The 27,907-nt window shown below is 33.3% G+C and overlaps 6 protein-coding genes and 2 pseudogenes across 7 annotated transcripts; 3 read left to right on the plus strand and 5 right to left on the minus strand.

Annotated features, from left to right (window-relative positions):
- Positions 1-1,489: 1,489 nt before the first annotated feature.
- Positions 1,490-14,284, minus strand: LOC104784017 (uncharacterized). The gene is given in 6 exon segments (XM_087510536.1): positions 1,490-1,884; positions 1,887-2,081; positions 2,180-2,370; positions 10,904-10,919; positions 13,770-13,851; positions 14,080-14,284. Coding segments are annotated over 6 exon segments (675 nt in total). The 5' UTR covers positions 14,230-14,284; the 3' UTR covers positions 1,490-1,843.
- LOC104781002 (G-type lectin S-receptor-like serine/threonine-protein kinase At5g24080) lies at positions 3,929-5,779 on the plus strand. The gene is made up of 2 exons (XM_010505562.2): positions 3,929-4,583; positions 4,680-5,779. Exons 1-2 carry the CDS (start codon positions 4,161-4,163, stop codon positions 5,670-5,672), a joined length of 1,416 nt encoding a protein of 471 aa, XP_010503864.2. The 5' UTR covers positions 3,929-4,160; the 3' UTR covers positions 5,673-5,779.
- Positions 6,163-8,529, plus strand: LOC104781003 (WEB family protein At3g51720). The gene is made up of 2 exons (XM_010505563.2): positions 6,163-7,098; positions 7,265-8,529. The coding sequence occupies exons 1-2, from the start codon at positions 6,958-6,960 to the stop codon at positions 8,375-8,377; spliced, it is 1,254 nt and encodes a 417-aa protein (XP_010503865.1). The 5' UTR covers positions 6,163-6,957; the 3' UTR covers positions 8,378-8,529.
- Positions 14,285-15,499: 1,215 nt separating the features above from the next.
- On the plus strand, positions 15,500-17,561 carry LOC104781004 (uncharacterized). Of its 2 annotated transcripts, none has more exons than XM_087510534.1 (6): positions 15,500-15,745; positions 15,906-16,013; positions 16,208-16,356; positions 16,489-16,689; positions 16,978-17,037; positions 17,222-17,561. In XM_087510534.1, the coding sequence occupies exons 2-6, from the start codon at positions 15,911-15,913 to the stop codon at positions 17,363-17,365; spliced, it is 657 nt and encodes a 218-aa protein (XP_087366660.1). In that variant the 5' UTR covers positions 15,500-15,745; positions 15,906-15,910; the 3' UTR covers positions 17,366-17,561. The 2 variants fall into 2 exon arrangements, with proteins under 2 accessions (XP_087366660.1, XP_087366661.1); XM_087510535.1 differs by having other exon boundaries at positions 15,513-15,745; positions 16,492-16,689.
- Positions 17,562-17,892: 331 nt separating this feature from the next.
- On the minus strand, positions 17,893-21,257 carry LOC104781006 (F-box protein At3g57580-like). The gene is made up of 2 exons (XM_087510532.1): positions 20,737-21,257; positions 17,893-19,155 (listed from the first exon to the last, which is right to left on the minus strand). Exons 1-2 carry the CDS (start codon positions 20,953-20,955, stop codon positions 18,130-18,132), a joined length of 1,245 nt encoding a protein of 414 aa, XP_087366658.1. The 5' UTR covers positions 20,956-21,257; the 3' UTR covers positions 17,893-18,129.
- Positions 21,258-21,311: 54 nt separating this feature from the next.
- On the minus strand, positions 21,312-21,803 carry LOC147946089 (early nodulin-like protein 15 pseudogene; annotated as a pseudogene).
- LOC109132521 (serine/threonine-protein kinase CTR1-like) lies at positions 21,787-23,238 on the minus strand. Its single transcript, XM_087510533.1, has 7 exons — positions 23,168-23,238; positions 22,995-23,079; positions 22,817-22,909; positions 22,435-22,503; positions 22,190-22,321; positions 22,032-22,126; positions 21,787-21,936 (listed from the first exon to the last, which is right to left on the minus strand). Exons 2-7 carry the CDS (start codon positions 23,007-23,009, stop codon positions 21,840-21,842), a joined length of 501 nt encoding a protein of 166 aa, XP_087366659.1. The 5' UTR covers positions 23,010-23,079; positions 23,168-23,238; the 3' UTR covers positions 21,787-21,839.
- A 1,803-nt stretch (positions 23,239-25,041) lies between these two features.
- Positions 25,042-26,628, minus strand: LOC109132522 (F-box protein At3g57580 pseudogene; annotated as a pseudogene).
- Positions 26,629-27,907: the final 1,279 nt, after the last annotated feature.

The raw sequence follows: 27,907 nt of genomic DNA on the forward strand, positions 1-27,907 counted from the left end.
AAATTAGGGTTTGATATAAGCTTCCAACTCAAAACCAATTGGCAATGAGTGGAGAGACCGTAACTCTTTATATATTACTCAAGTCCCTTTACCTCTATGAGATGTGGGATCTTTTCTCCACAAAAAGGCTCAAGTAAGATATACTTAAATGTTACCGTACGAACACACTATAAAGTATTGGGAGACTCATAGTCATAGTTTTATGTACTTTCACGAAAGTCCTGATTTTCAAAATGCTGAGTGTACCATCAGAAATAGTACTTGTTTAATGGTTGTTGTATGTTGGGAGTTAATTGACCTTAGTTTAGGTAAACTATATCAAACTTTAGTTTTAACAACTCTATTGTTTCTCCAGAGATGTGAAACGGTGGTGGCGATGGTCTGGCAAGATTCCGAATTCTAGAATATATACGACTTAATTAGTCTGTTCCGATCCCTTGTTAATATCAATTATAAAAAAGGCTTTTTAGTATGATGTTGCATATATAATAACATGTGTGTATGTAAATGTACGCAGTGTAATTTGATCGATCAATTGCGTCTCGTACAATATATGAAAGATGCCGCCTGACGTACGATGAACCATTGGACCACTTAGCTTTATAATTTGTTGAAGTGTTAGTACTTCATTTTAAATCAATCTTAATTTAAACATAGACTAATGCAAAACTCGCTAAGCAAATCTTTGAAGATCGAATCATATGTGTAGTATAGCCTTTTCAATCATACCGGGTTAAAATTAAAATAAATATAGTGTTGATAACTTATTGTTGTATCACATAGAAAAATGGAATACACAGCTCAACCAAACCTTTTCCTTGTTGTCATCATCTTCATCTCGATGCACCTAACATGAAAAAGTTTATTGTTCTGTGTACAAAATTTAATACGGAACTTTTTAACAATATTCGAAAGTCTTTTCGGGCCTTTACTTGTGTTGAAGCCCGTTAGAGTTCAATTAATGCTATAAGCCTTGTACGCCTGTTTAAACCGGTTCCTGAATCTTCTCAACGGGGAAAGCAACAAGCTTCCAAGTTCTAAGTCCACCTACTCTAAATTGGGAGCTCTAGATCATCTAGTTTCGATAAAACAGATGATTCAATTTTCCAAGTATCTTGAGCTTTTGGGAATACATACATGCGCGGATGCGCCAATAAAAGATGTAAATACTCCTATTGTCTTAGGCATGCGTTTCCGTTAACATACCTTTCAGAAAATGAACTGTCAACTTAAAACTCAAATTATATGATCATATATTCATATAAGTACATGAAACTACTCTATGTTGCATAACAACCACATTGTCGATTAAATCAGAGTCTGATACTGTTGCCAGGACGCGAAAACAAGCTATAACTAACAGAGGAGAAATATGAAACATTTATAGTCTGAAACAAACTAAAAATTACCATTAAAAAAACCAATGAAAATCAAAACGTTCAGTTTGCACCACATTGTTGACTGTTGACTAAATAGAAAAAAAGCAGTCCTAGCACATGTTGACTAAATGTTCTGAAACACCTCCTTGAACACCACATTCTTGGTTTCTTCCTGGGGCATCCCTTCTGTATCATTGATAAGAACTTCCAAACCGGCACTGGACTTCACTTTGGATATGGCAACATACATCTGTCCACGAGAGAACACTCGTTTTGGTAGATATAGACCAACTTTGGAAAATGTTTGCACTTAACCACTTTCATCTATAGCCATCGCGAATGCAAGTTTCAAAGGAAACTGCCTACGCCTCATTTTGATTGGAAAACTTGCTTCTGTTGGGTATGAAATAATCCTAGGGATCAAGACTTTCTCACCAAGCTTATTACCTGATATAATCCTAGCCTCAAGCACAAAAGTTTCCAGCCGAGTAATTTGAAGTCTTGTCCCCTTACATAACCCACCGTAAGGATCAAGGTCCTTAAGTAACATGACGGGAGCACCAACCTTTAGTCTCAACTTAAAATCAGGCAATCCTGAAGCTTTGATGCTATTCAAAACTTCAGGAGGGTATAACATGTCGTCATCCGGGGTTATGTGAGATGGAGAGATGCTATCAGCGCTGTAACATTCTTTCTCTTGACCTGATAATAATACAATGAAGTCGTAGTAGTTAGTATGTGCATGTAATGACTATGTATTAAGTGGAAATTAGAGGAAAGCATTAAGACTCGATCAGTACCTGGTAACTGTGAAAGCATATAGTCATTAATCTGATCAACGTCATTTGCATGACACAAGATAACCTTCTCTTGATAAAAACCAGGATTAGTTAAGTACTGTGCAAAAGATTCTCCGTAAACTTCATTCACTATGGTTTTGATAGGATCTTTGCATTCAGTTATCAGCAAATCTTGAGGGATATCAATTTCGGTTTATATTAATTTTTTGACCGGCAATATACTTCATGAACATTTGTTTGTTATACTTTGTTTGTTTTGTTTAGTGTTTGAGATTTTGTTTTGATTTATAATAACTGATTTTTAATTATTATAACAGAAAATAAAGGATCTAAATACATAATAAGTCATTTATACGTTATGATTAAGTAACATTTTTCTTAATGATTTAATTATTTTATACAATCTTAGTTAAATGAATTTAGTTTTATATGTCAAATATTGTAATAGTGTTGACAAATAATAAAATGAGGATTTATCCCGTATTAACACAAATTTAATGATATTTTATTAATTCCAACATGCTCTCTTTTTAATTCATCTACTATATAACCATATTATTTAGTAGTTTAAACTTTTAAAATTTTACTTATTCGTAAAATTTTAAAATTTTATAAAGTTTATATATATTAATTATAATATTTAAATAAATGTGAATCGAAATTCTTTTTTACATTAAGAATCAAAGTTCACAGGTTTTGGAAAACAAAATAGGAATCAAATTGTTGTTTTCTTTTTTTTGCAAAGGATTCAGTGATTGAATATTTTCAATACACAATAGAAGATATAATTAAATATATTATAGTTTTTTTTATATATTTATTTTGCTGTAATTTTTTTAGTTGGAATGAAATATAAAATATTGAGGAAACAAAATTTGAAGTAATGTTATTTTTGGAAATTTTTTAAAAATTAATTTTGTGAATAAGTTTTTAAGGCATACCCCCAAAATGTTTATATATACTTATATAGATATAATAAACCTACCACTATTCCACTAAACCGTAATCAACAATTCAACCCTTGGGTCACAATTCGTGGGCCGAAATCTAGAAAGCCTTAGAAGTTAGAACCCTAAAAAGTGACAGATTTATTTTTTTTGGAGGCCAGGGTGTTTACACGCATAGCTGACATCACCACTAAAATGGTGTAGATGAATTTAATTACACGTAACAGACAATGATAGGGATCGCCACTTCTCGTGGTCCATCTTTAAAGCCAATAACATCAACTATTAGTCCAACTAAAGTTATTAGTACTTAACAAATCTCACCTAATTACCCATCATATACCTGCTTTACTTCCCCACTCTCAACTCTCCTACATATAAAAGCTTAGTCAATACATTATCCTTTTCATCTATAGAGCAACCAATCATCGTTTTGATACTATCTTATGCTTGTAACTCGAAACAATTAGCTTTTGATAGAGAACACTCATATCTATTACATACAATCCACTTCCAATATGTTAAACTCTCGACTAACTAGATTTTTAAATAATAGATGTACATATATATCTTATTTTGTTACAAACAGAAAGGAAATAATTCCCATACTGATTTTTTTTTTTAACTACTATAAATAAATAAATCCTACATTTGTTGTATTTGTGTGTCAAGACCCCACATGGACAGCCTGTGGAAGACCAAGCGTGCATCTTCTTCTGTTCTCTTGCTTTACTATTAGAAACTTTTTAAGTTAACTATACCAATAAGTGGAACAGCTGAAAATATCAGTTTACTAATCTGTGTCTAGCTTTAGATAACATTTTCGAGTAAAATAACATGAATACCAAATATAGGAAAAATATAAAACAAGAACAATCCAAAAACACAACAAAACAAAGGCAACATGAAAGCAAAACCCTTTTCCCTGCAAAAGTGTAGAGAGAAAAAACACACTCATACCAAACTTTTCCATTATCATCTTTCCTCTTTTCCCAGACATATCCGAAGCTCAACAGCAGCCGCAGAAGCATATTATGACCATGATGATGAAGTTCTATACGTTCACTTTCTTAATCTTCTTGTTCTCTATGCTCCAAGGTCACTGCAAATCAGATATCAACCTTGGTCATTCTCTAACGCTCACTTCTCCACTAGAATACGCTCCCGGGTTAATGGGGAAAGCTTATATAATGGAGACAGAATCATCATCATCAACAAGAGAACCTGGTTTTAAAGCCGCGTTAACGATGGGATCAAGCGACAAAGATGATGGAAAATATTTGTGTTCCCTCCAAGTCTTCCTTGGAGATGTAAGAGTTTGGAGCTCAGGGCATTACTCAAAGATGTATGTTTCTAGCAAATGCATCATTGAGCTCACAAAAGATGGAGACTTGAGGCTAAAGAGTAGCAATAAACACGTTGGATGGCGAAGTGGAACCTCAGGACAAGGCGTTGAGGTATAAAATTTGATTCCTTTGAAGAAAAACATCATTTAGAAAAAGACAAAGACATGTTATAAAATTTTGTTATATATGGAAACAAACATTTTGCAGAGGTTGGAGATACAAAGCACAGGGAACCTAGTGTTGCATGATGCTAAAAATCTGATCAAATGGCAAAGTTTTAATTTCCCAACAGATGTGATGTTGAGTGGTCAGAGACTAGACGTAGCTACGCAACTAACTTCATTCCCAAACGACTCAACTTTGTTCTATTCATTTGAAGTCTTACGTGACAAGATTGCTCTGTTCCTCAATTTGAACAATCTCAAGTACTCTTATTGGGAGTATAAGCCTAGAGATAGGAACAAAACAGTCAACTTCGTGAGATTAGGGCCAAAGGGTCTTGACCTATTTGACGATAACAGCCACATAATCGGAAGAATAGAGCAACCGTTGAGCAGATTCTTGGCGCTTGGGAACAAAACCGGTAATTTGGGACTCTATTCGTATAAACCGGAAAAGGGTAAGTTCGAGGCAACGTTTCAAGCTGTGAGCGACACTTGTGATCTACCTGTATCATGTAAACCATACGGAATCTGTACATTCTCAAAGTCTTGTTCTTGCATTAAGGCCGTGAGCAATGGAGATTGCAGCAGCAACGTGGAAGAAGCGGTTTCGGTGAAGAGGTTATGTGATCACGAGATGGTTGAGCTAGAAGGAGTGACTACAGTGCTGAGAAACGGGACACAAGTGAGAAACGTAAGAAAAGAGAGATGTGAAGAGTTGTGTAAGAAAGATTGTGAGTGTGCAGCTGCGAGTTACTCTGTTTCTGATGAGAGTTGTGTCATGTATGGGATTGTGATGGGTGTTAAGCAGATTGAGAGAGTGAGTGGTTTGAGTTATATGGTTAAGGTTCCAAAAGGAGTGAGACTGAGTGGTGAGAAACCAAATGTTAAGAAATGGGTTGTGGCATTAGTTGGAGGTATTGATGGTTTTGTTATTTTGTTGCTTCTTTCTGGATTGGTTTTTTATTTCATCCGGAAGCGTCAGAAAAGCTCATCTCCGCGGCTACCGCCGCAACAGCCGCCCAATACAGATTCTTGATAGTTTGCTTGGAGGATTTCAGATTAATTTTGTGAGTTTGTTGCACATGTAAACATGAATACCATTTATATAGTTAAAAGCGGTTGACACATGAAAATTATAGAAAATATATTTGATTTGAGGCATTTTTTCAAACTGTAGGCGAGAGCATATGCCTCAAATCTAGGATTTCTGAAGGTTCATATTCAAGATTCAAGAATATGGGAAGCATTAAGCATTAGGGGTGAGCCAACTTTCAGATAAATCCTTTTTTTTTTTTTTTGTGCAAAACAGATAAATCCATTTATAACCAACTTTTTTAGTTTTTTCTACTAGACCTCTAGTTAGCTTAACTTTTTTTTTTTTTTTTTTTTTGTTAATCAATCATATTAACTCTTCATTTGACATAAACGTTCAAAAGTCATTAGGTATTGGATATTTTATAGAATTTGATTTTTACTGTTAGATTAGGTATTGGATATTTTATAGAATTTGATTTTTTTTTCTTCAGGATATATAATACAATCAATGAGAATTAGTCACAAGACAGAGCCAGGAGGCATGAACGGCTCTTGTCTTTTTGTGATAGATGTCGCTTCTTTTTAACGTCCAACGGTTAGTTGAAAATACAGTGTCATTTAAAAAACTCAGACTTTCATTATGTGGCCCTGGCTTTATTTACCGTAGTAAGTGATCCCCACCACAAAACTCCATCATTGACGCAGCCAACTCCGCCACAACTCCCTCTACCATCCAACGGTCCAAATATTCTTTTACTTTTTCCTTAATTTTGTTTCTTTTTCTCTTTCTCTAGCAAAAGTTCTCATAAAAAGCTAATCACATTTTATATCAACACTAAGTAGCATATCAACGGTAAGTGAGAAAGACAATTTCAGAAAGGAAAAAATATTACTAAGACCACATTTTATATTAAATCCAACGGCCTAAACGATTCTTTCACTGAAACAATTTTTTTTAATCTCACTTGCACAAAGATTCATTATCACCGGTCACCGCCCTCTTTAGAGAAGATTAATGTTTCTTCTTTAAGATAATAAGATTGGATTAGAAAAAGTGTACTGGAAATAAAGACAAAACTAGTAAGCATCTGAGAAGACAACGGATACTTGTAGCTTTTTTATTCAACTTTAATAATCTCTTACAAACAAGAGACCGTTGAGATATAGATTTATAGTCTTTTTGTTCACACTAGTTTAGTATCGAAGTAAACAACAGATTTGGATTGTGATCACTCTCTCTCTCTCTCTCAATCTCACTATTTCTTCTTCCCTAGTCCTTGTCTTTAATGGCCGAAACCCTTGAACCAACCCTCGTCGGGGAAATCGACACTTCTGCGCCGTTCGAGTCGGTGAGAGAAGCCGCCACTCGCTTTGGGGGCTTTGGTTTCTGGAAACCATCTTCCCTTAACATCTCCGAACCTTCTCAGGTCTTATTTCTTATCCCTTCTCCCGTAAAGTCTCTGTCTTTCTCACTGATTTTGTCAAGCTCTTTGGTTTTTTAGGGGTTTTAATTGAAATGGGTTACTAGATTTATCTATTACTAGTCTTTAATTGTGATGCGAAAGTTTCGATTTTTTTTTGTTTGGGTTTCAGAACGATGTGGACGAAGCTGGTATGGTTGCGAAAGCGAGTGAGTTAGAGAAGGAACTGGTTGAGAAAGAAGGAGAAACTTTAAAGGTGTTGAAGTTGCTCGAGTCGACCAAAGCCATTGTTGAAAAGCTCAAATCAAAGCTACAGAACAAGGAAGATAAAGAAAACTTTGACATGAATGTTTTCAAGGAACTGAGCCAAGCGAAGATGGATCTGTGCAAGACTACTAAAGATTTGGCTGCTATTCGCGAGTCTGTTGAGTTACTGAACAAGAGACTGGAAGAGGAAAGAGCTGCACTTGAGAAGACACGAGAGAGACTAAACTCTGAGAATGCAGCTGAAATATCCAAGGAGATTCAGAGATTAAGCTACGAGGCTTACGAGTTTTGTAGAACAGGAGAGAATGTTCGGTGTGCGGTTGATAAAGCTGTGGTGGAGATTGAACAAACGAGAAACAAGATCGAAGCTGCTGAGATGCGTTTGATCGCTGCTAGAAAGATGAAGGAAGCTGCTAGAGCGGCTGAAGCAGTTGCTATTGCTGAAATCAAGGCGGTTACTAGAAGGAGAAGAAGCAGCAGAAGAAGAGGAAACAGAGAGGAGACTCTGCAGGAGGAGATTCTTGAGACGATTGATGAAACAGCAAGAGAAATTAGAAGCAGTAGGAGGACACTTGAAGAAGGTTTGGAGAAAGCGAACACCGTGAAAATGGAAGTAGAGGAAGGAAACTGGCGGTGGACAGAACGGAGGAGGAGATCATCATCATGTTCAGCTAAGCTCAAGAACCCTTTTCTGATGGATGTAAATGGTCTGAATATGATGATGAACGGTGATGGGACATCATCCTCAGTTGCTGTCATGAAACCAACAATGTCTATTGGGCAGATACTTAGTAGGAAACTACTTCTTGCGGATGAGTCAGCGATGATGATGAACGGGAGAGTTTCGTTGGGTCAGATTCTTGGAAAGACTAAACTTGGAGATAGAAATTGTGAAGGGAAGGAGAAGGTTAAAAGGCTTAATGGTAAGAGGAAGCGGTTTGGATTTGCAAATTTGTCTGTGATGTTGAACAAAGAGAGTAAGAAGAAGAAGAAGAAGATAGCTTTGAACTTAATGTGATGAGTAGTCATTGAAATTTTCTTATCTTTATCTTAGGAGTTGTTAGGTATTTGTGAGTCTTATGGTAAGCAATATTGTGTTTCTATTTGTTTTCGGTGTGTTACTTACTTGTTCATGCTAAATAGTGAAATGAGATGTGATTTGTTTTTAAATGAAGCATACTAATCAAATTTATTGGACTATAGAGAGTCTCAGTTAAGCATTAAGTCTGAAACAAGACATGTCGACTAAAAACGTCACGATCGAAACAACTTCTTGAAGACAACATTTTCAGAGTCTTCCTGGGGTTTGCCATCTTTCTGAGTGATAAGAACTTGGGTAACACCAGTTGTGGCCTTCACTTTGGATATGGCGAGGTACCTGTGTCCATCACGGAGCACTCGGCTTGGTAGATATAGACCAACCTTGGAAAATGTTTGGCCTCGACTCTTATCTATAGTCATGGCGAATGCAAGCGTGAGAGGGTACTGTGTACGCCGCAATGAGACAGGAAAACTTTCCGCAGCGAACATATGCGTCTTAGGGATCAAGAATTCCGCATAATAATCCATAGGTGTTGTAAATTTAACCGTAAGCAAAGAATCACCCACCTTAGTAATTTGAAGTCTTACCCCAGTAGATAACCCACGGCTAGGATCAATGTCCGCAAGTAACATGACGGGAGCACCAACCTTTAGTCTCAGAACCTGCTGAGGCAACCCGGGGACTATGCAGCTACCAAACATTGACGGAGGTAGCTGCATAGAAGTAGACTCGCACGATGCCCGAGATAACTTTATGATAATTTTAACATATACTAGGTCGTAGCGTGGGTTTATTTGATATATTTTGATGAAAATTATATATAATTGATGACGGTAATAAAATATTATTTTATAAAAAATTTTAAATTAGTATCAAGGAAAAAAAATTAAATTTCAGATACACATTTTTAAAAAATATAAAAATCAGTTGTGTTATAAAATCAAATCTGATAAAAAAATCATGAATTTAACTCGACGTCGAGGCAAGGCGAATCAAACTGATGACCTCACATATCCTAAACAATTTTTATACATGGTGAAACTAAATACTTGAAATTCAACAGATCAGAAAAATGGAACAATTTTATCATCATGAATTTAACTCGTTTTCATATTTATTGATCACTATGACCTATGTTTTCGTGGTTTTTATTCCATGTTTTCTTATTCTTCATATTCTTTCTTGTCATTTTCATTGTCAAATTTTGGGGTAATTGTCATCGTTACTTTTACCGTCTGGTTCTTCGTTATACTATTTTTATTCTTCTTCCTCGTCAACTTCTTCACATTCTTCCACTGAAAAACATTTTTTTTAGACTACCACACAACTTGTTAACCCATCAAACTCCAAGAACAAAATCATTTCTTTTCTCATAAAAATAAAAAATTAATAAATGAATATCAACTCATCTATAAAATCTTACACAAAAAATATATTTTACAGCTCATAAGAAATAAAAAGCACAAACGTAGATAAATAAGATAATTTATGTATTACATCAATATTTATAATATTTTAAATTTTTAAAAGGTTTCAAAATATAAAATTTGAACCTTTTAAAAAGTTTCAATATTATAACTTTTAAAAGATTCTAATATATTTTTTGAAACTTTTTAATGTTTTAGTTTGATCAAATAAAAAACTGGATCAAACCGAATAAAACTATTAAACTAGGATGCCTGATAAATCAAGCTTTTCTGCTCATTCGTTGTTGAAAGCATATTAATCTTATTTATAATGGTTCTGAACCATTGTCTAAAATTTTTCTAGCCGATGTAGGATATTGTACATAGTTCTTTTATTTCCATAAATTTAAAATTTTCCTTTTTAGCTCCTACTTTTTATTAGTATAGATTTAAAAATTTTCTTTTTCTAAAAATTCTGTAAATTTAAAAAATGTTAATGAATGACATGTCAAATTCTGATAGGATGTTTAAAATAATTCTTAATATTGAAAATTCTGGAAATTTTAAAAAATGTTAATTAGTGAGATGTCTAATCTCTATTGGTGGTTTAAAATCCTAGGTGGACAGCTTAAGAAGCTTATAGCTCCTACTTTTTATTAGTATAGATTAGATTTATTAAAATATTTAAAATTTTATATTTTGTGTTTCAATAAATTATCTTATGTTTGTTATTTGTTTTTTTTTTAAATAAGTATTCACAGTCACTTAAAATGAATGACTATTGATTAGTTAATCATTAAACTCAACTTTTTTTGTTAATATGAAAGGACTTTAAAATATTTAGTTTGTATCCCATAATATATAGAGCTCTTTATGTTTTGATGCACAATCAAGACGTACAAATATTTTTTACGTTGGGAAAAGAACATTGGTTACATATTAAATAAAATGCAGCTGGGCATGAACATTATGTGTTAATTTGTTCGCTTTAACATAATCTATAAAAACATCAATATCTTCTAAAAAAGACACCTCCAAGAAGGACGAGACAGTAGCTTGAATTTCTCAAATAACTTCTTCTTGAGCCGAAACGCATGTTCTTCCTTCATTCTCTGTGTAATTAATTCAATTAATTAGATAACTAAAGGTAGCATAAATAATTTTGATATTTATATATTACCAGCATGATTCACACATGCTTGAAAGTTTTATTATTATCATTTGAATGTTTCAGCAATAAAATATTTTAATCTTAATGAATTATACAAATGACTCCAAATGCATTTGTGTTGTAGAAGTTGAGTTCTTTCTGTTTCTTGATTAATTGCATTTGGAAAAGAAAGTTCTCTGTTAGATAATTCTATATTTTTAACACGTACTTTATATCTATTAAACATAGTAAATGCAAACTGATTTTTGGTTTAGAATTGAGTAAAAAAGTGTTATTAATATATATTGATATATTATTAATGTGTGTATATATATATATATACATGTTGTATTATACTCAAAATGACCAACGAAAAAGAGTAAAAACATACCATCATATTATCGAGTTACTTTTTTTAGTGTTAACTATATAACCTAAGAGAACATAAAATAATTATTCACCAGACAACCTTTTTTTTCTTCTTTGTTTTATTTCTAAAATCATGTGATGGATGGAAGAAGTGATAACTTAAATCTTCCTATTTCTCCAAGATATTGTTATTCAATTGGGATTAGCTTAGGGTGATCTTGGATCTTTCGACTTGATAAACACATGGTAGAGGTGAGCCTTGTTAAATGCGTATTGATGAAACTTGCACACATGGTCAAATTCCATTGCCTTGCTCTGCTTGCGGGTAAGCACTATCATCACATCATCAACAATCGATCATGGCTAGGAAAAGTAAAGGAACATATGAGAAGAGAAAATAAGTGCATACATAGTATAACCCAAACAATAATGTTGTGAAAAGAAATTAGATATTAGTTATATTTTAAGGAAATAATTAAGACTAAATTGTGTAAGTAAATAAAAACTGAATTTGGAAGAATCACATGGCTTTGGAAACCCATATCATGAGATATATATCACCTAGACGTCCAAATCTTCCTCGACCCTAAACCCTAAAGCATCGCAAAACCTTTCTCATCAGAAGTCATAACCTATAAATAAAATAAAGGACCATGGAATTGGTTATCAGAAAGAAAGTTAATAAATACATACAAGCACTGTTGTAACGTTAAGGAACAAATTTTGAAGTAATAGTATTCGAAACAGTTAATATTTGTTTAAACTCATTTTCATGGGTAATACATACAAACACACTTGTATAAAATATAGCATGGGTAATAAGTAGCATAAATATTGTGACTAAGATATAAAATCTATTAGAGTTTATGAATTATGATCTAAAACTAAAATTTTAATATTAAAAATTTATCAAATGGATAAAAAAAAATCACAATATTGATATACAAAATAGGCATTCGAAACAACATTTACCAACATTTATAAGTGAGAGTGTCTTATTTGCCTAAGACCTTCTTCATCTAACTCTTTCTAATGGATAACCACATTTCACATGTTCACTTCTATATATGCTCCAAAATTTCGACTCAACTTATTTATTTCAAAACCTACAAATGTCTCGTAAAGGAAAAAGTTAAATATTACTATATTTAGAAAATTATGTGAGAGGTAGATATGATGTTTGATGAAAACTTTGTCTAGCTATTTATAGATAAATTTGTAGTAGTATGAGAGGTTTTTCAGTTTTTTTTGGTCAAACATCATGGGAGTTATGGTTACATTCAAAAGAATAAATATATCATAGGTTTTGTTTGTGTGTTTTTTTTTTTTTTTGTAAAACACAAATTAGATTGCAATTAATACATTAAAGTATATTCATATGATGAAATATTTGTTTTAATTTTTTTTTCAAACATCATGGGAGTTACATTTTAAATAATTAATATGCAATAAATTGTGTTAATGATTACTAATAAAGAAAAATAAAATATCATATTGTTTTATATCTTAAATTGTTTTAGAATAAATTGATTTGATCTTTTGGCACAAAAACTGTGAAACAAATATTATAATTTTTTTGTCAACAAATAATTATTATAATGTTATAATATTTTTATATCTTGAAATTAGTAAATAATTTAATAACCATCACATTATATTTTTCCGAAATTATGATATTAATATTTAAATCTTTAATTATCGGAAATCTATTTTGTCCAAAATTTATAATATTAATATTATTTTTATTTGCAAAATTATAATGTTATGGTAATTACATAAAATATTGATAAATGATACCTATGCATTATAATGTTATGTTAATTATATAAAATATTGATAAATGATATCTATATATAATAACTAAAAGGACATTGCATAAATGCCAATATATTTTTTAGTACTGAAATATCATTTAAATTTAGTAAATATAAAAAATAATGTATGTACTTTTGAGAAAAATAAATTAAAAAAAATTAATAATTAAAAAGTGAGGATAGATGTCGAAAATATATGCTGCCAAATGTCGTCGTGTTATGCAAAATTAGGAGAAAACCTTCTCATATTATATAAGATTGGGTTTCTTGATTCATGTTCAGGAGCAATACAGTCATCGCTGTAACATAGTTTCTCTTCACCTTATGTTATGAAATTTAAACAAATCGGTAGTTAGGTGGCTATATATAGTATGGAAGAAGAAATGTATATATATTTATTAAAAAAACCGGGATATTATATTACCTGGTAAAAAGTGAAAGCATATAGTCATTAATCTGATCGACCTCCTCATCAGTATGACACAAAATGACCTTGTCGCGACAAAACCTAGGATCATAGGAGGACGCTGGAGCAAAAGAGTCACCATAAACTTCCTTCACTATTGTTTTCATAAAATCAGGGCACTCAATATTCGACACCTCTTTAGGGATATCAATATACGCGTCACCATCGTCGATCTTTTCATCACTAGTAATATCCATAAGCCATTTAGAGAAAGCTTCATTTATTCTCGTGTGAATTTTTGTCCCCTAGATAAGATAGAAATTAATTAAACAGACAATATTAGAGCCAGGGAACAATATCGATCGATTAATTACTACTATGTATCAAAGTAGCCAATCATTATGCTAAATATATATGTAAATTACGAAACTTGCACGCATGTTAAACAACACTAGATCTCTAACCAAAAATATGATAATTAATGATTTGATGAGCGTATAGTATGATAAATTTAATTCAGATTCAAACCATACCGATGATGATTCGAGTAAAACCATCTCGATCGACTCTCCTAATCTTTTCGTCACTCCCTCCTTCCACATCCTCATTAGCTGCACTTTGATCTTCCATGGCGTCTCATCGATACGAGCAACAGAAGAGCAGGGTTTGATAAATAGGGCCATTGCAGATCTTGACTGTCGTACAACAGAGATAAAAGAGAGAGATAGAGGCGATATAGTAAATTATAATTAAGGGTTTAGAATAGGGACATGTAAATTTGAGATTTGGGTATATATACTATATACAAACCCTATTTCTATTTATTAATAAGTATGTTTTAGGAAATTTCCATAAATAAAGTCTATAGAAAGAAGTTGATATATTCCTAATTACTTACACATATATGTTCTGTTTATACTAGTAATGTTATATTTAGGGTTTAAAGTCGTATATCCTAAAATTGTATCAACTTCGTAATTAGATGATGATGGAGTATGTAGAAAGCTTGAAGAGTGGAAGCTGTAGAGAAAAAATCATAAGAGAGAAGAGAGCGCTGGAACAACAGCATAGAGTCTGTAGAAGAAATGAAAGAATTTTCCTAGTAACTACTGTGTTACCGTGAAGAACAAGAAGACACTTGTTTCAAGGTGTGTATTGGTTCAAAGGATTAGTTTTCGATGTGTATTGGTTCATACTAAATACTGAAATTAGATGTGATATGTTTTTAAAAGGTTCAAATTTTATATTTCGAAACGTTTTAAAAGTTTAAAATATTAGAAATATTGATGTAAAACATAAATTATCTTATTTATTTACGTTTGTGCTTTTTATTTCTTATGAGCTGTAAAACATATTTTAGTGTATGATTTTATAGATGAATTGATATTCTTTCATTAATTTTTTTTTATCTTATTTTTTTTTATGAGAAAAGAAATGATTTTGTTTTTGAAGTTTGATGGATTAACAAGTTGGGTAGTAATTTAAAAAAAAAAAGTTTTTCAGTGGAAGAATGTGAAGAAGTTGACAAGGAAGAAGAAGAAAAAGAGTATAACGAAGAACCAAACGGTAAAAGTAATGATGACAATTAACACAAAATTTGACAATGAAAATGAAAAAAAAGAATATGAAGAATAAGAAAACATTGAATGAAAAAACACGAAAACATAGGTGGTAGCGATCAATTAAATATGAAAACGAGTTAAATTCATGATGATAAAATTGTTTCGTTTTTCTCATGGTCAAAGAAATGGTTTATGATATGTGAGATCATCAGTTTGATTCGCCTCGCCTGGACGTCGAGTTAAATTCATGATTTTTTTATCAGATTTGATTTTATAACATAACTGATTTTTATATTTTTAAAAATTGTGTATCTGAAATTTTTTTTTTTTTCTTAATACTAATTTAAATTTTTTTATAAAATAATATTTTATTAGTGTCATCAATCATTTATAATTTTCATCAAAATATATCCAATACATCCATCCGTGGTTGGATAATTGCTTGTGGTGTGAGAACACCTTCGATTATTACGCAACCCGACCAATTCGACGAATCTGATACATTTTACTCATTCCTTCTTTTTCTTCTTCTTCTTCTTCTTCTTCTTCTTCTTCTTCTTCTACTTCTACAACACAAGATTCTTTCTCTTCCAATCATTTGCTAAACTTTTCTGAAAATACAAAAAAAAAAAAGAAGGTAAGAACCATCATCATCTCTTACTTGAAAGATTCATTCTTTTTTTTCTAGTTGAATCTTCTTCTTACTTTTTTTGTGATTCTAATCTCCGGTAATATAAAAAGACTCTTACTTTATGAAATCTTCTATTTTTCTCATCTTGTGGTGTGTTTTTCACCAGGAATTATGACTAGTCTCAGAGCTGGAACGTTGGTGGTTCTTCTTTTGTTGGGTTTGATCTTGGTTTCTGACGCTAGATCTTTCGTTGACTCCACCACCACCCTCTCAGGTAAAGACCATCTCTACTCATTCATGCTTGATTCTATATCAAACAAGCTTGCTCTTTTATGGTTTAATTTTGATACTTCGTAATGAAAAATAATTGATTTATGTGGATGGGGAGTTGAAGTAGATGAATGGTTCAGATAGTTTTGTTTAAGATTTTTCAACTAATCTTTTTTTTTTTTTTTGTCTTTTGGGTAGAGCAAGTTTCCAACAAGGAAGAGGTTTGCACTCTGTGTGAGGAATATGTTACTGATGCTCTCACCTACCTTGAGAAAAATGTCACACAAGCCGAGATCATTGATGATCTTCACGAACGTTGTTCCCAATTGCGCGGATTTGCGAAGCAGGTTCTCTCCTTTTGCTTGATGCTGAACCTTACATTTTTTTCTATATATTTTTGCTTCAGACTGGTTTTGTTTTGTTAATACAATATATTCAATTGTGTTGAGTAATAGTATGTTTTGATTTGGTTGTTGCAGCAGTGCATAACTTTGGTTGATTACTATGTTCCTATCTTCTTCTTACAACTGGAGTCGTTTCAACCTCACTATTTCTGCAAGAGGTTGAATCTTTGTGGCAAAGTGGTTGCTCTTGTTGAAGATGTCCGTCAGGACAGTTGCGGTGTTTGCCACAAGACTGTTTCTGAGATTCTCATCAAACTTCAAGATCCTGACACACAGGTTCGTAGTAACTACAACATGATGACTTTGTCTCTTCTCTACTCTTATCACGGGATTTATTTTGTCATTTATGCATTCTGTGTCATAGACTCATATCACACTGATCACAGTCCAAGCTGCTATGCACTTGTGTAGTCTAGTTTGCTTTGTTATTATTTTCTAAGATCAGTCTCAAACAGTTAAATGTGAAATTCTCAGGGATCTTTTTAGCGAATCCTCGTGAAGACTTTTCTTATACTGATGATGAGTTTCTTATACTGACTTTGTTTTTTATCTTCGATTAACCAGCTGGATATCGTTGAACTGCTTCTCAAGGGATGCAAATCGTTCAAGAACTACGAGAAGAAGGTTAGAATGATCAACTCAAAATCCATGATGACCTTGCCTTAATGTGTTTATCATTCAACCATTTCTTTCTGTTTTTATGGGGTTGGTGTTCTTCTTAAACTTGTTGCAATGCAACTGCGTGATCACATAGTAGTTAGTCGAGGCTTTTGTCAATTAACGGAGTTGTGTCTTGTGTTAATTACAGTGCAAGACGTTGGTGTTCGAGTATGGACCTCTGATCCTAGTAAATGCAGAGGAATTCCTAGTGGAAAACGACATCTGCACACTCTTGCGCGCGTGTCCAGCTGAGACATCGGTTCTAAGGCAGCCAGTGTTGGCGGATTCTTGAATGTTAGAACGATGCCATAATAGGATTTACACACGAGCTGCTTCATAAGAATTGTTGTAGTCTTGGTGCTGTCTATATGTTTTGATGGATTCAAAACACAACCTCGAACATGTCTCTTTGCATTTGTGAATATATAATGATCGCTACAAGAATTTGTAACTCTACCATAATAATATGTTAGTATTCTATTCTATTCTATCCTTTTCTTTCTAATACAGGTTTGGCAAACTGAATAGATTAAGGGATCCTCTATTTGTTTCTCCTGACATGAGGTGTTTCTGATATTATAGATTTAGAACTGACGAGAAACAGAGTAATTGGTTCAGTTTATGGAACCTGCAGCAACCATTTTGTGTTTTCCTTCTGAAACTAAGTCTTGACTTTAAATTTGGCTTGGCCTAGAAGTTCAGATTAGAAAGTCAAATCAACACCTATCCTCACTCTAGGTTCGCAAATACTCGTACCCGTTCTACTTCGCTAGTTCTTCTTGCAGAGACCTCTTCCCGACGATGGTAACAAGGCAAAAATTATGTGAAATGGTAGAAGACAGCATAATACTATATTGATTAAGAACTGAAGAGAGATGGAATTACAAAAGAAAACTAGATTAAATAAAAACAGTCAAAAGGTACCTACGATTTATCAAAGCTAGACTTGATTAACAGACATACCAACGTCTACAACTATTAACTAAAGAACATAAACGCATAGATGACATGCCCTATTGCTTTTTACCTACTCCTTGTCACAATTATTTGACTCTCCTAACTCTTCTCTTCTTCTTCCTCTGTCTCTTTCATTTCCTCTTCCCCGATGTTGTTACCATGCGCTTCCTTTTGACAGCAGCGGCATAGACTCGTGATATGAGAGATGTTTGACTTGAGTTGATGTGCATCATTAACGCTAAGATCCTCTACATAGTCAACAAAGGCAAAAACTTCACCACGATTCTCAATTGCTTCAAGCTCAGCTCCAAAACATTGGATTTCAACACTTTGGAGAGTGTTCTTTACGGGATTGAAGTAGAACACATAGTAGGGTTTACATGTATATTTCATACACAAAACAATGTCACCTGTTGCAGTCAGTCCAGCAACTGAAAATTCGCAGGACGCAAGGATATCATTGTGCGGCAGAGTGTAGACATACTTCACCCATTCCGGTATCTCAACATCCTCTAGAACCGACATACACAACTCAACGGTATGTCTTCCATCAGCAGCGTAATTGCAATAAATCACACCTAATTTACCCTTAGAGTTGACCAAACTCAATCCAGTAAGATCCTCAAGATGATCATTAAAGCATGATGCGTCGATAAATTTGAACTCCTCAGACCTCACATCAAAGCTAACTATCACAAAAGATGGTTCAAGAAAAAGAAATGTTTGAGCTAAGTGATACAAAACCCCATTGATGCATATCCCTGCAGTGGAAGAGCGACGATACCGATAAGCAGGGACATCCTTATACCTCCACTTGAGTTCTCCAAATCCTAATGTTAGAATGAAAGGATGATCCAAAACCTTGAATTGCTTATCAATGGGATCAAACCCTAAAAACCCTCGAGACCTGGTGTACTTGATGACTTCTAAGCCCACATACAATCCCGTGATAGGGTTACAAATCAAAGGCGTGTTCTCATCAACGATCTGCACAGTAGGGAAAAAGATCAAACCTGAGGCGTAGCTACAAATGTTATGGCTTACGTCTCCTGAGAATTTGGTATGATAATCCAAATGAAGCGAGTTTCTCATATCGGTTATGTGGCTGACGCGACGAGAAGAAGTCTGATAGGATCGAGTTTACTCTTTTAGTTATCTCCTTAGTAATAGGAGAAGTAGTGTCTCCATTTCCCACTTTCTTATTTCCTTGTTTGTAGGATCGTGAGCGATCAATGCTATTTGTATTTAAAGACATGTACTTCAACAGAGAAGTTATGAAGAGAAAATTGTAGTAACTTGTTCTAAAGTCTTTGAGAACCAAAGTGTTCTTGTCCTTTGTTCTTGATAACATTGATTGTCCTAAATTGGGACCTATCATTTGGTATCAGAGCAATTACTCTTGCTTTGAAGAGTGACCAAAATTAGCATCACTGCTAACATTTGGTATCAAAGCACTTCTATCCATCTTGTTGACGGCATTCTTCGAGAACCAACGTTCAACAAAACACCTTCAACTTTCTATTTCATACAAAAATATGGGAAGCAACATGGAGCTAACTGCTGATTTTGGGGCCAGTCTCGGAGAAGTACAAGATGTGCTCTTTCGTGAACTGCTTAATGTATTTGAGAAGATGAAGATCAATATGATGAATGAGATCAAGAAGGCGAGACAAGAAATGATGGATGAATTCAAGAGTCTTCAAGAGAGCATGAGTCGTCCGGTGGGAAAAACCAGAAGTCTCAAAGCTATTTGTGAAAGAGCCAGCAAACAAGACGAGAAAGCCGACACGGTCACGTCGCAGGTTCTGTCACCACTCAAACTGTCAGCGGTTTCACCACCAAAGTACCGACGAGTTCAAACAGTTCTGATCAAACGACACGGACGTCATACTCCTCGGGACAGAAAACGAGGAAAGCACAACCGATGTAATTCATCTAAACACAAATCCAGAGTTGGTTGTGCCCAATCTCAGAAACAGTGTCCACTTCCTCCATCTCCTTCCTTATGGTTGAGATTCCAAATCACAACTCATGTGCTATCTAGTGTTATCGAGAAAGTTTGTTCCTTAGTGTTTAGAATTGGCATCAATGGGAACCGACCGTTCGATCGTGGAAGAGGCTATATTCAAGAAGATGCACGAACATTTGTCAAGAACCTTGAGGACAAGGTTCTCTTCGAAGGTGGGTGTAATGATAGGATCGAGTTTACTCTTTTAGTTATCTCCTTAGTAATAGGAGAAGTAGTGTCTCCATTTCCCACTTTCTTATTTCCTTGTTTGTAGGATCGTGAGCGATCAATGCTATTTGTATTTAAAGACATGTACTTCAACAGAGAAGTTATGAAGAGAAAATTGCAGTAACTTGTTCTAAAGTCTTTGAGAACCAAAGTGTTCTTGTCCTTTGTTCTTGATAACATTGATTGTCTTAAATTGGGACCTTGTCCTTTCTCGATACCAAATGATAGGTCCCAGGACAATCAATGTTATCAAGAACAAAGGACAAGAACACTTTAGTTCTCAAAGACTTTAGAACAAGTTACTGCAATTTTCTCTTCATAACTTCTCTGTTGAAGTACATGTCTTTAAATACAAATAGCATTGATCGCTCACGATCCTACAAACAAGAAAATAAGAAAGTGGGAAATGGAGACACTACTTCTCCTATTACTAAGGAGATAACTAAAAGAGTAAACTCGATCCTATCAACGTCCCACTTGTTGTATTGATATCGTTTGACCGCAAACAAGATACGAGGACGAGTCGAGGACCTGGCCAGGAACAGTTTGGTGAATTCCGGACTGCGAAGCGTAGACGCCCAGTGCTTAGACAGGGTACGAAACCTAGCGACCGACTTCGATGGCAATCTCGTGAATATCTCGAGGATCAGATCAATTGGGAGCGATTCCTTGTTTCTTCCTCTTCCCATGACTCGCCGGAGAAGGATATAGGGTTTTAGGGATACGACGACGACGGCGACGACAAGGTTGAAAGTTGTGCTTTTTTTTTTTTCTTTTTCTTAGAGTGGAGTATTGAATTAGAATTTTAAAAGATTCTCGTTTTTTACTAAAATCTTGTGTTATTCAATTTGTAATTTTTAAATCACTATCCAAATCCAGTGTTATTCAATTTAGAATTTTTAAAAAATCAGTCAAATAACTTAGAATATCTTGTTATTCAATTAGACATTTATACAAATCTTATAAAATCAAGTGTTATTCAAATTTGATACAATTTTTTTGTAAAAGTGTTTAACATCGATATTAAAAGATTTTGGATAGTTCCTTAGTTGAAAACTAGTGAGAAATATGAACGAAACAATCTCACCTCTATATGTGTTATTTTGAAGGATTTCAAAAAAAAAAAAAAAAAAAAAAAAAAACAAATTCTCAGCTTTGCGGCACCACTAGTAGGAGCTACGGCTGGACCGTCGAACTCAGATGGCGAAGGAGCTGGAGAGAAAGCAGAGTTACGAGGAGTGACGACAACTAGGCGTAGCTTCTTACCCTTTTGACAGTGACCCTTTGTTCCACTGATGAAGTAAACCGGACCGGATTGGTCTAGCTTCACCTTTGTGTTCCCGTCGGTGTAGCTGGCTTTAGGGCTCATGATGTCACACTTCTCGTAAGCTTCTTCTGTCACTTGGAGAACAGAGTCTTTACCGCCACTGTTTAGGATATGATCGATAGCTCGTGAGGAATGTACCTTATAAGCTATCTTAACTTGTGCCTCCCTCCTGGGCCGCAAAAGAATGCTGAGAGTATATGTGCATATCATGATCATATCAACTTTCAAATGGACTGGGTGCAATTTTTACAAATCCGAGCGGTTCGGCGGAGGAACCGCTGATTTGATCAATGGTCTTAGCAACTCCATTATTGTTGCAAATGATGAACGCTTCCATGGCTCACTGGCAACCAAACATACGCATAAACATGAAGTCTATTCAAGGAGGAAAACAAAAAAAGAAGGATTCAAAAAAGAACTAAGAAAATCTTAACGTACTTGGTCCAACAACCCTCGATTATGGCTGCTACCTGAGGATTCAGATTCCGCAGGATCTCAAGCCGTTTACACTTGAATCCAACCGCAGTTACAACCTATGGATCATTTTTTTTTTGTTGTTATGATCATATAGCATGTTATGGAATGCAGAATTGAGCAAGTTTCAAATGCAAATTACCCCATGGTTGTTGCAATGTAGCAAGCTCCCACAGGATGACCCCGAAACTGTACACATCTGACTTTTCATTAAATGGCTCATCTTGCAGGACTTCTGGTGCCATCCACTCAGGCTGATACAACAAAGTCATTAAATTATTTAACTTCCACTGGACAAACAATTATTTCGGACCAAATAAGAGTCAAGTAGTTGAGCTTGTTTTAGCTTTAAACAAACTGAACATACAGTTCCAGCTGCTGACTTTGATGAAAGGAACGTGCTCGCCTTTAATCGTGAGAGACCAAAATCACAAACCTGAAATTTCAAGACAAACAGGGGAGTTGGAAAAATAATGTTTTGATAGACAGCTTGAGAGTGCTGCTAATTTAAATTACAGCAGGTTAATGCCTTTCTGCAGTGTCCCCAAGATGATTTAATATATAAGCAGATCTCACAACAGGGATGGTATATACTGAAAATCAAAATCAAGGCATTGGACACAACAATTTCTAATTCAGATTCAAACCTTGACTGTATATATTATAAGCAGATTTCACAAGAAGAATGGTATATACTGAAAATCAAAATTAAGGCACTGGACACAACAAATTATAATTCAGATTCAAACCTTGACTGTATATTTTTTGTCGACCAACAAATTTGGAGATTTCATATGCACAATAGGCGGATTGCGATTGTGCAGATAATTCATTCCTTTAGCCTGCAACAAAGATTTGGAAAGAATATTCGATGTTAAGAAACACCAAGATCAGAAGGTAATCAACTTAATTTGCACCCATACATACCACATCATATGCCATACTCAGGCGACGTCTCTCATCTAATTGCTCCCTTGCTCCACTTTTATGCAAAAGTCTGTATAAACTACCTCTGTTTGAAAGATACCATGTATTAGCGTTATTGTAGGCTAAAAGTGTACACTAAACACATTAACCCCTCAAAATCCAGGTAACTGTACCTTGACAAATATTCAGTCACTATTGAAAAAACTCTTGTTCTACGGTTTTCAATGAGTTTTCTTTCAATATATTGACCTCATCATAAGATTCAACACCAGTACACCACCACCCTCTCTAATGCATTTTCTTGATTCATCATTCCTCTTTATCGTGTCCACTCAAAATTTTCAAATAATTATTTCTACAGTTTTCGTCTGCAATATTAACATATCTGAAAAATCATATTGGAACCACAGACCTGACTTTTGTGTTTGAGAAGTCGATGAACCTATTTGTCTTTGTGTGGGAATCTCTTAAAATCTCCCAATATATCTCACCAAATCACAAACTATTCTTCTTTTCTAAAATAAAAATAATAACAAATCCACCAAAGTATCCTACAATTTCATTAAAATCTCTCAAAATCCAAAATTTCCTAAATCCTACAAAATCTTTTAAAATTCTAATTTCAATACCCCCTCTTAGTATTGAATTCGTCTGAGAAATGAAGAAGCAGAGAGTAAATGTTATGGGCCTTTGGGCTTTTGCATACTTCTAATTGCGCTAAGCCCATTTATATATTCATTGCCGTAGTTTTTGGTTGTTCTCACGTGCCAATGAAGTATATATATGTTGGTAGCTAAACTAGATTCTAAACATTATGTGAAATACAAATACGTTTTTGGTTGTTTTGACGTGCCAGCTGTAGAAATAAGCTTGAGTAACTTTAGTTATGGAAACTCCAGGTACTAGTTATCGATATTTAAAAAAAAACAAAAACAAACAAAAAAACCAGTATTTAATTTTTGGTCACTGGTGATTACAAGACGAACAACAAAATGTATAGGGTATATAGGTACTTGCAAAACAAATAGCGCACCAATAGGCCGAAAGAATTCTCAATATTCAGGTTTTGTTTCTGGACAGATAATTTAATTTTTTTAACATGGAAAATAAAATGTTAATTTCTGTGATTTACGATTTGTTACCGAAATCAAAAAGGAATGTATACAAGTTTTATTAAACACATCTAATTACTTAGTTTTCTTCTGTGGTCAACTAAAAGAAGGTTTAGAATGATCAACTCAAATCCATAACCTTGCCTTAATGTGTTCCTCATTCAACCATTTCTTTCTGGTTTTTGTTTTTTTTTTGCGGTTGGTGTTCTTCTTGAACTTGTGCAACGCAACTGCGTGATCACATAGTAGATAGTCTAGACTTTTTCTCAATTAACGGACTTGTGTTGCTGTGTATCATTAACGGTACATAAGAATGTTAGAACGATGCCATAATAGGATTTAAACACGAGCTGCTTCATAAGAATTGTTGTAGACTTGGTACTGTCTATATGTATTTGATGGATTCGAAACACAACATCGAACATGTCTCTTTGCATTTGTGAATATATTGCTATAAGAATTGTAACTCTACCATCATGATATGATTGTATTCTGGTCTATCCTTTTTTTTTTTCTAATTCAGGTTTGTCAAACTGATTAGATTTAGGGATCTCTATTTGTTTCTACTGACATGTGGTGTTGCTGATATCATAGATTTTGAACTGACGAGAAACAGAGTAACTGGTTCATTCTGAAAAATGTGGTTCAGTTATGGAACCCATTTTGTGTTTTCTTTTCTGAAACTAAGTCTTGACTTTTAATTTGGCTTGGCCTAGAAGTTCAGATTAGAAAATCAAATCAACACCTGTCCTCAGTCTAGGTTAAGCAAATACTCGTACCCGTTCTACTTCGCCTGTTCTTGTCGCAGAGACCTCTTCCCGACGATGGTAACAAGGCAAAAATTATGTGCAATCGTAGAAGAGAACATAATACTATATTGATTTAGAACTGAAGAGAGATGGAATTATACAAAGAAAACTAGATTAAAAATAGCCAAAAGGTACCTACGATTTACCAAAGCTAGATTTGATTCTACCAACATCTATAATTATTAACTAAAAAACATAAAACGCATAGATGACATCGATGCATATCCCTGCACAATTATCTTAGCCTTATTGCTTTTTTTACATACTCCATGTCACAATTGTTTGACTCTCCTATACTCTTCTCTTCTTCTTCTTCTTCTTCTTCTGTCTTCATCTTCACTGACGTCTCTTTCATTTCTTCTTCCCCGATGTTGTTACCCTGCGCTTCCTTTTGACAGCAGGAGCAGATAATCTTGATATGAGAGATGTCTGACTTCAGTTGTTGTGTATCATTAACGGCAAGATCCTCTACATAGTCAACAAAGGCAAAAACTTCACCACGACTCTCAAATTCTTCAAACTCAGCTCCAAAACCTTGGGTTTCAAACACTTTAGAGAGTGTTCTTTACGGGATTAAAGTAGAACACATAGTACGGTTTACATGTACATTTCATATACAAAACAATGTCACCTGTAGCAGTCACTCCAGCAACTGAAAATTCAAATGAAAATTCGCAGGAAGCAAGGATATCATTGTGTGGCAGAGTGTAGACATACTTCACCCATTCCGGTATGTCGACATCTTCTACTTCTAGAACCGACATACACAACTCAACGGTACGTCTTCCATCAGAGTCACCAAAATAGCTATTAATCACACCTAATTTACCCTTAGAGTTGACCAAACTCAATCCAATAGCATCCCCAAGATGATCATTAAAGCATAATGCGTCAATAAACTTGAACTCCTCAGACCTAACATCAACGCTAACTATCAAAAAAGATGGTGCAAAAAATGTTTGACCTAAGTGATACAAAACCCCATTGATGCATATCCCTGGAGTCGAAGAAGGATGATACAGATCATAATCGATCTCCTTTCTCCTCCAGTTGAGTTCTCCAGATCCTAATGTTAAAATGCAATGACGATCCAAAACCTTGAATTGCTTATCAATGGGATCAAACAAAATCAATTTCTCAATAAAATTAAATTAAAAGATTTATATATTTAGTTAAGAAACAATAATATCTCAACTTCAATATCGATTTCTTAATACAATAATATTGGAAAGAATAATAATGACCCGACTAATTTAGAAAACTGTAGATATGAAATCTATGCCGTCTATTTCTCTGAAAATCAAAAATGGGAAACAAAATCAAACTTTACATTTATTGTCAACGATTAAAATATATTTTAGACTAAATAATGTTTGGTTATGGAAGAATTTTAATCAAATATTAAAGTAGAATATTTCAAACAAATAAAAAGGATTTTTTTCCTCAAGCAATGTTTTACCATTTATAAAGATTGTGTTTGATTGCGATCATATAATTTCTCTAATAGCAAACAAATATTAAATACTCAAATCTTATAAATATTTTTAATTAGTTAAATCATAATTTTCGGACTAACTATTTCACAATCTTAAAAAGATATATATATATATATATATATATATCATTTTTTATGTTATCTTTTTTTACTGCAAAAAAATGTGTCATTTAAAACTTCACAAATCACAATCCACCGTATACCCAATATGATACCATCATTCTTAAAAAAAAAAAAATTGATACCATTGTTTACCTTTTTTTCTTAGTTGTGTATCTTTTTTATTAAAATAATATTTTATTTTTCAGTTTGTTTTAAGTTAATAATTATGTATATATTTAGTTATCTATATATTTAAATATCCCACTTTTCAGTATTTCATATAAAGTATATCAATGATTTTTTTAATTTCACAATTAACATATTATCAAATTTTAGAGATTTTTAAAAAGATCTAAACAAGAAATTTGAATTAAATTTTTGAAATCAAACGAAAATCACAGTTAAAATATTCCAAAATTATAATATACAATCTCAAACAAGTCAACTATTACTAAAATCACGATTTTAAGATCGAAAAACCTGATATATATGAGATGGGGTTTTCTATCGAGAAATAAATGTACCACTTTTCTCTGTTTTTTTTTAAATGTCTTTGCTCGTAATAAAACAAATCCAATCATTTTTTTTGTCTAAACGATTAAAAACAAACTAGAATTGGACTCGTGCTAAAGCCCGGATTAACATTTATTTTATTTATTTTGTAATTTTTATTTAAAGTGTTATATATATGATTGTTTTTTTTTCTCAAACACTATGCCATGAAATCATATGTTGATTATAATTTATGAAAATAACAACTATTTTGTAAGATCTATTCTAGTAGATCTAGATTTTGATCCGCGGTACACTGCAGTTTAAGTTATTTGATAAAAATATTAATTTATGTTTGTTAATTTTATTTGATTTGTTTAGTTTTTAAAATTATATATTGTATTTTGATTGTTAGTTATATGACTTAACCTACACTAAACCGCATATCAATTATTTTGTTACAGTATTAATTGATTGATTTAATTAAATACGTCTATTAATCTAATATTCATATTGTTAACAAAATAATGAGATGACATATTATACGTCTATTAGTCTAATATTAATGACATTTTAAGTTTATATTAATATCTACTCAAACATGTTTGGTCATATAACCCGTCGTGTGATATTTTAATTCGTTATACACCACTGAAAAAACTTCATAAAAATCTAAATATATTTTTAAAATTTAAAATGTTTTAATAAATTTTTTTGTTTTTTTAGAAATTTAACTACTTATAATATTTGAACTTCTTATAAAGTTTAAATATTATGAATATCTTAAACAGTTATAAAAATTAAATGTTTTAATAATTGAAATATTAATAATCTTTAAAGTTTTTAAAAAGTTCACAAAATAATGAGATGATATTTTACCCGTGTAGCACCGAATTAATGACA

This window comes from Camelina sativa, chromosome 4, assembly GCF_030686135.1.
Source record: "Camelina sativa cultivar CO46 ecotype springtype chromosome 4, ASM3068613v1".
NCBI lineage: Eukaryota > Viridiplantae > Streptophyta > Magnoliopsida > Brassicales > Brassicaceae > Camelina > Camelina sativa.

Excerpts from the sequence above, each read along its gene's own strand:
- LOC104781002 (XM_010505562.2), top strand. The coding sequence starts at position 4,161 with ATGACCATGATGATGAAGTTCTATACGTTCACTTTCTTAATCTTCTTG. Across the intron at positions 4,584-4,679 it reads CCTCAGGACAAGGCGTTGAG|AGGTTGGAGATACAAAGCAC; the intron begins GTATAAAATTTG and ends AACATTTTGCAG.
- LOC104781003 (XM_010505563.2), top strand. The coding sequence starts at position 6,958 with ATGGCCGAAACCCTTGAACCAACCCTCGTCGGGGAAATCGACACTTCT. Across the intron at positions 7,099-7,264 it reads ACATCTCCGAACCTTCTCAG|AACGATGTGGACGAAGCTGG; the intron begins GTCTTATTTCTT and ends TTTGGGTTTCAG.
- LOC104781004 (XM_087510534.1), top strand. The coding sequence starts at position 15,911 with ATGACTAGTCTCAGAGCTGGAACGTTGGTGGTTCTTCTTTTGTTGGGT. Across the intron at positions 16,014-16,207 it reads CTCCACCACCACCCTCTCAG|AGCAAGTTTCCAACAAGGAA; the intron begins GTAAAGACCATC and ends TCTTTTGGGTAG. Across the intron at positions 16,690-16,977 it reads TTCAAGATCCTGACACACAG|CTGGATATCGTTGAACTGCT; the intron begins GTTCGTAGTAAC and ends TCGATTAACCAG.
- LOC104781006 (XM_087510532.1), bottom strand. The coding sequence starts at position 20,955 with ATGGGAAGAGGAAGAAACAAGGAATCGCTCCCAATTGATCTGATCCTC. Across the intron at positions 19,156-20,736 it reads ATCAATACAACAAGTGGGAC|ACTTCTTCTCGTCGCGTCAG; the intron begins GTTGATAGGATC and ends CGATCCTATCAG.
- LOC109132521 (XM_087510533.1), bottom strand. Across the intron at positions 22,504-22,816 it reads ACAAAAAATATACAGTCAAG|GTTTGTGATTTTGGTCTCTC; the intron begins GTTTGAATCTGA and ends TTGAAATTTCAG. Across the intron at positions 22,127-22,189 it reads GTAATTTGCATTTGAAACTT|GTTGTAACTGCGGTTGGATT; the intron begins GCTCAATTCTGC and ends AATGATCCATAG.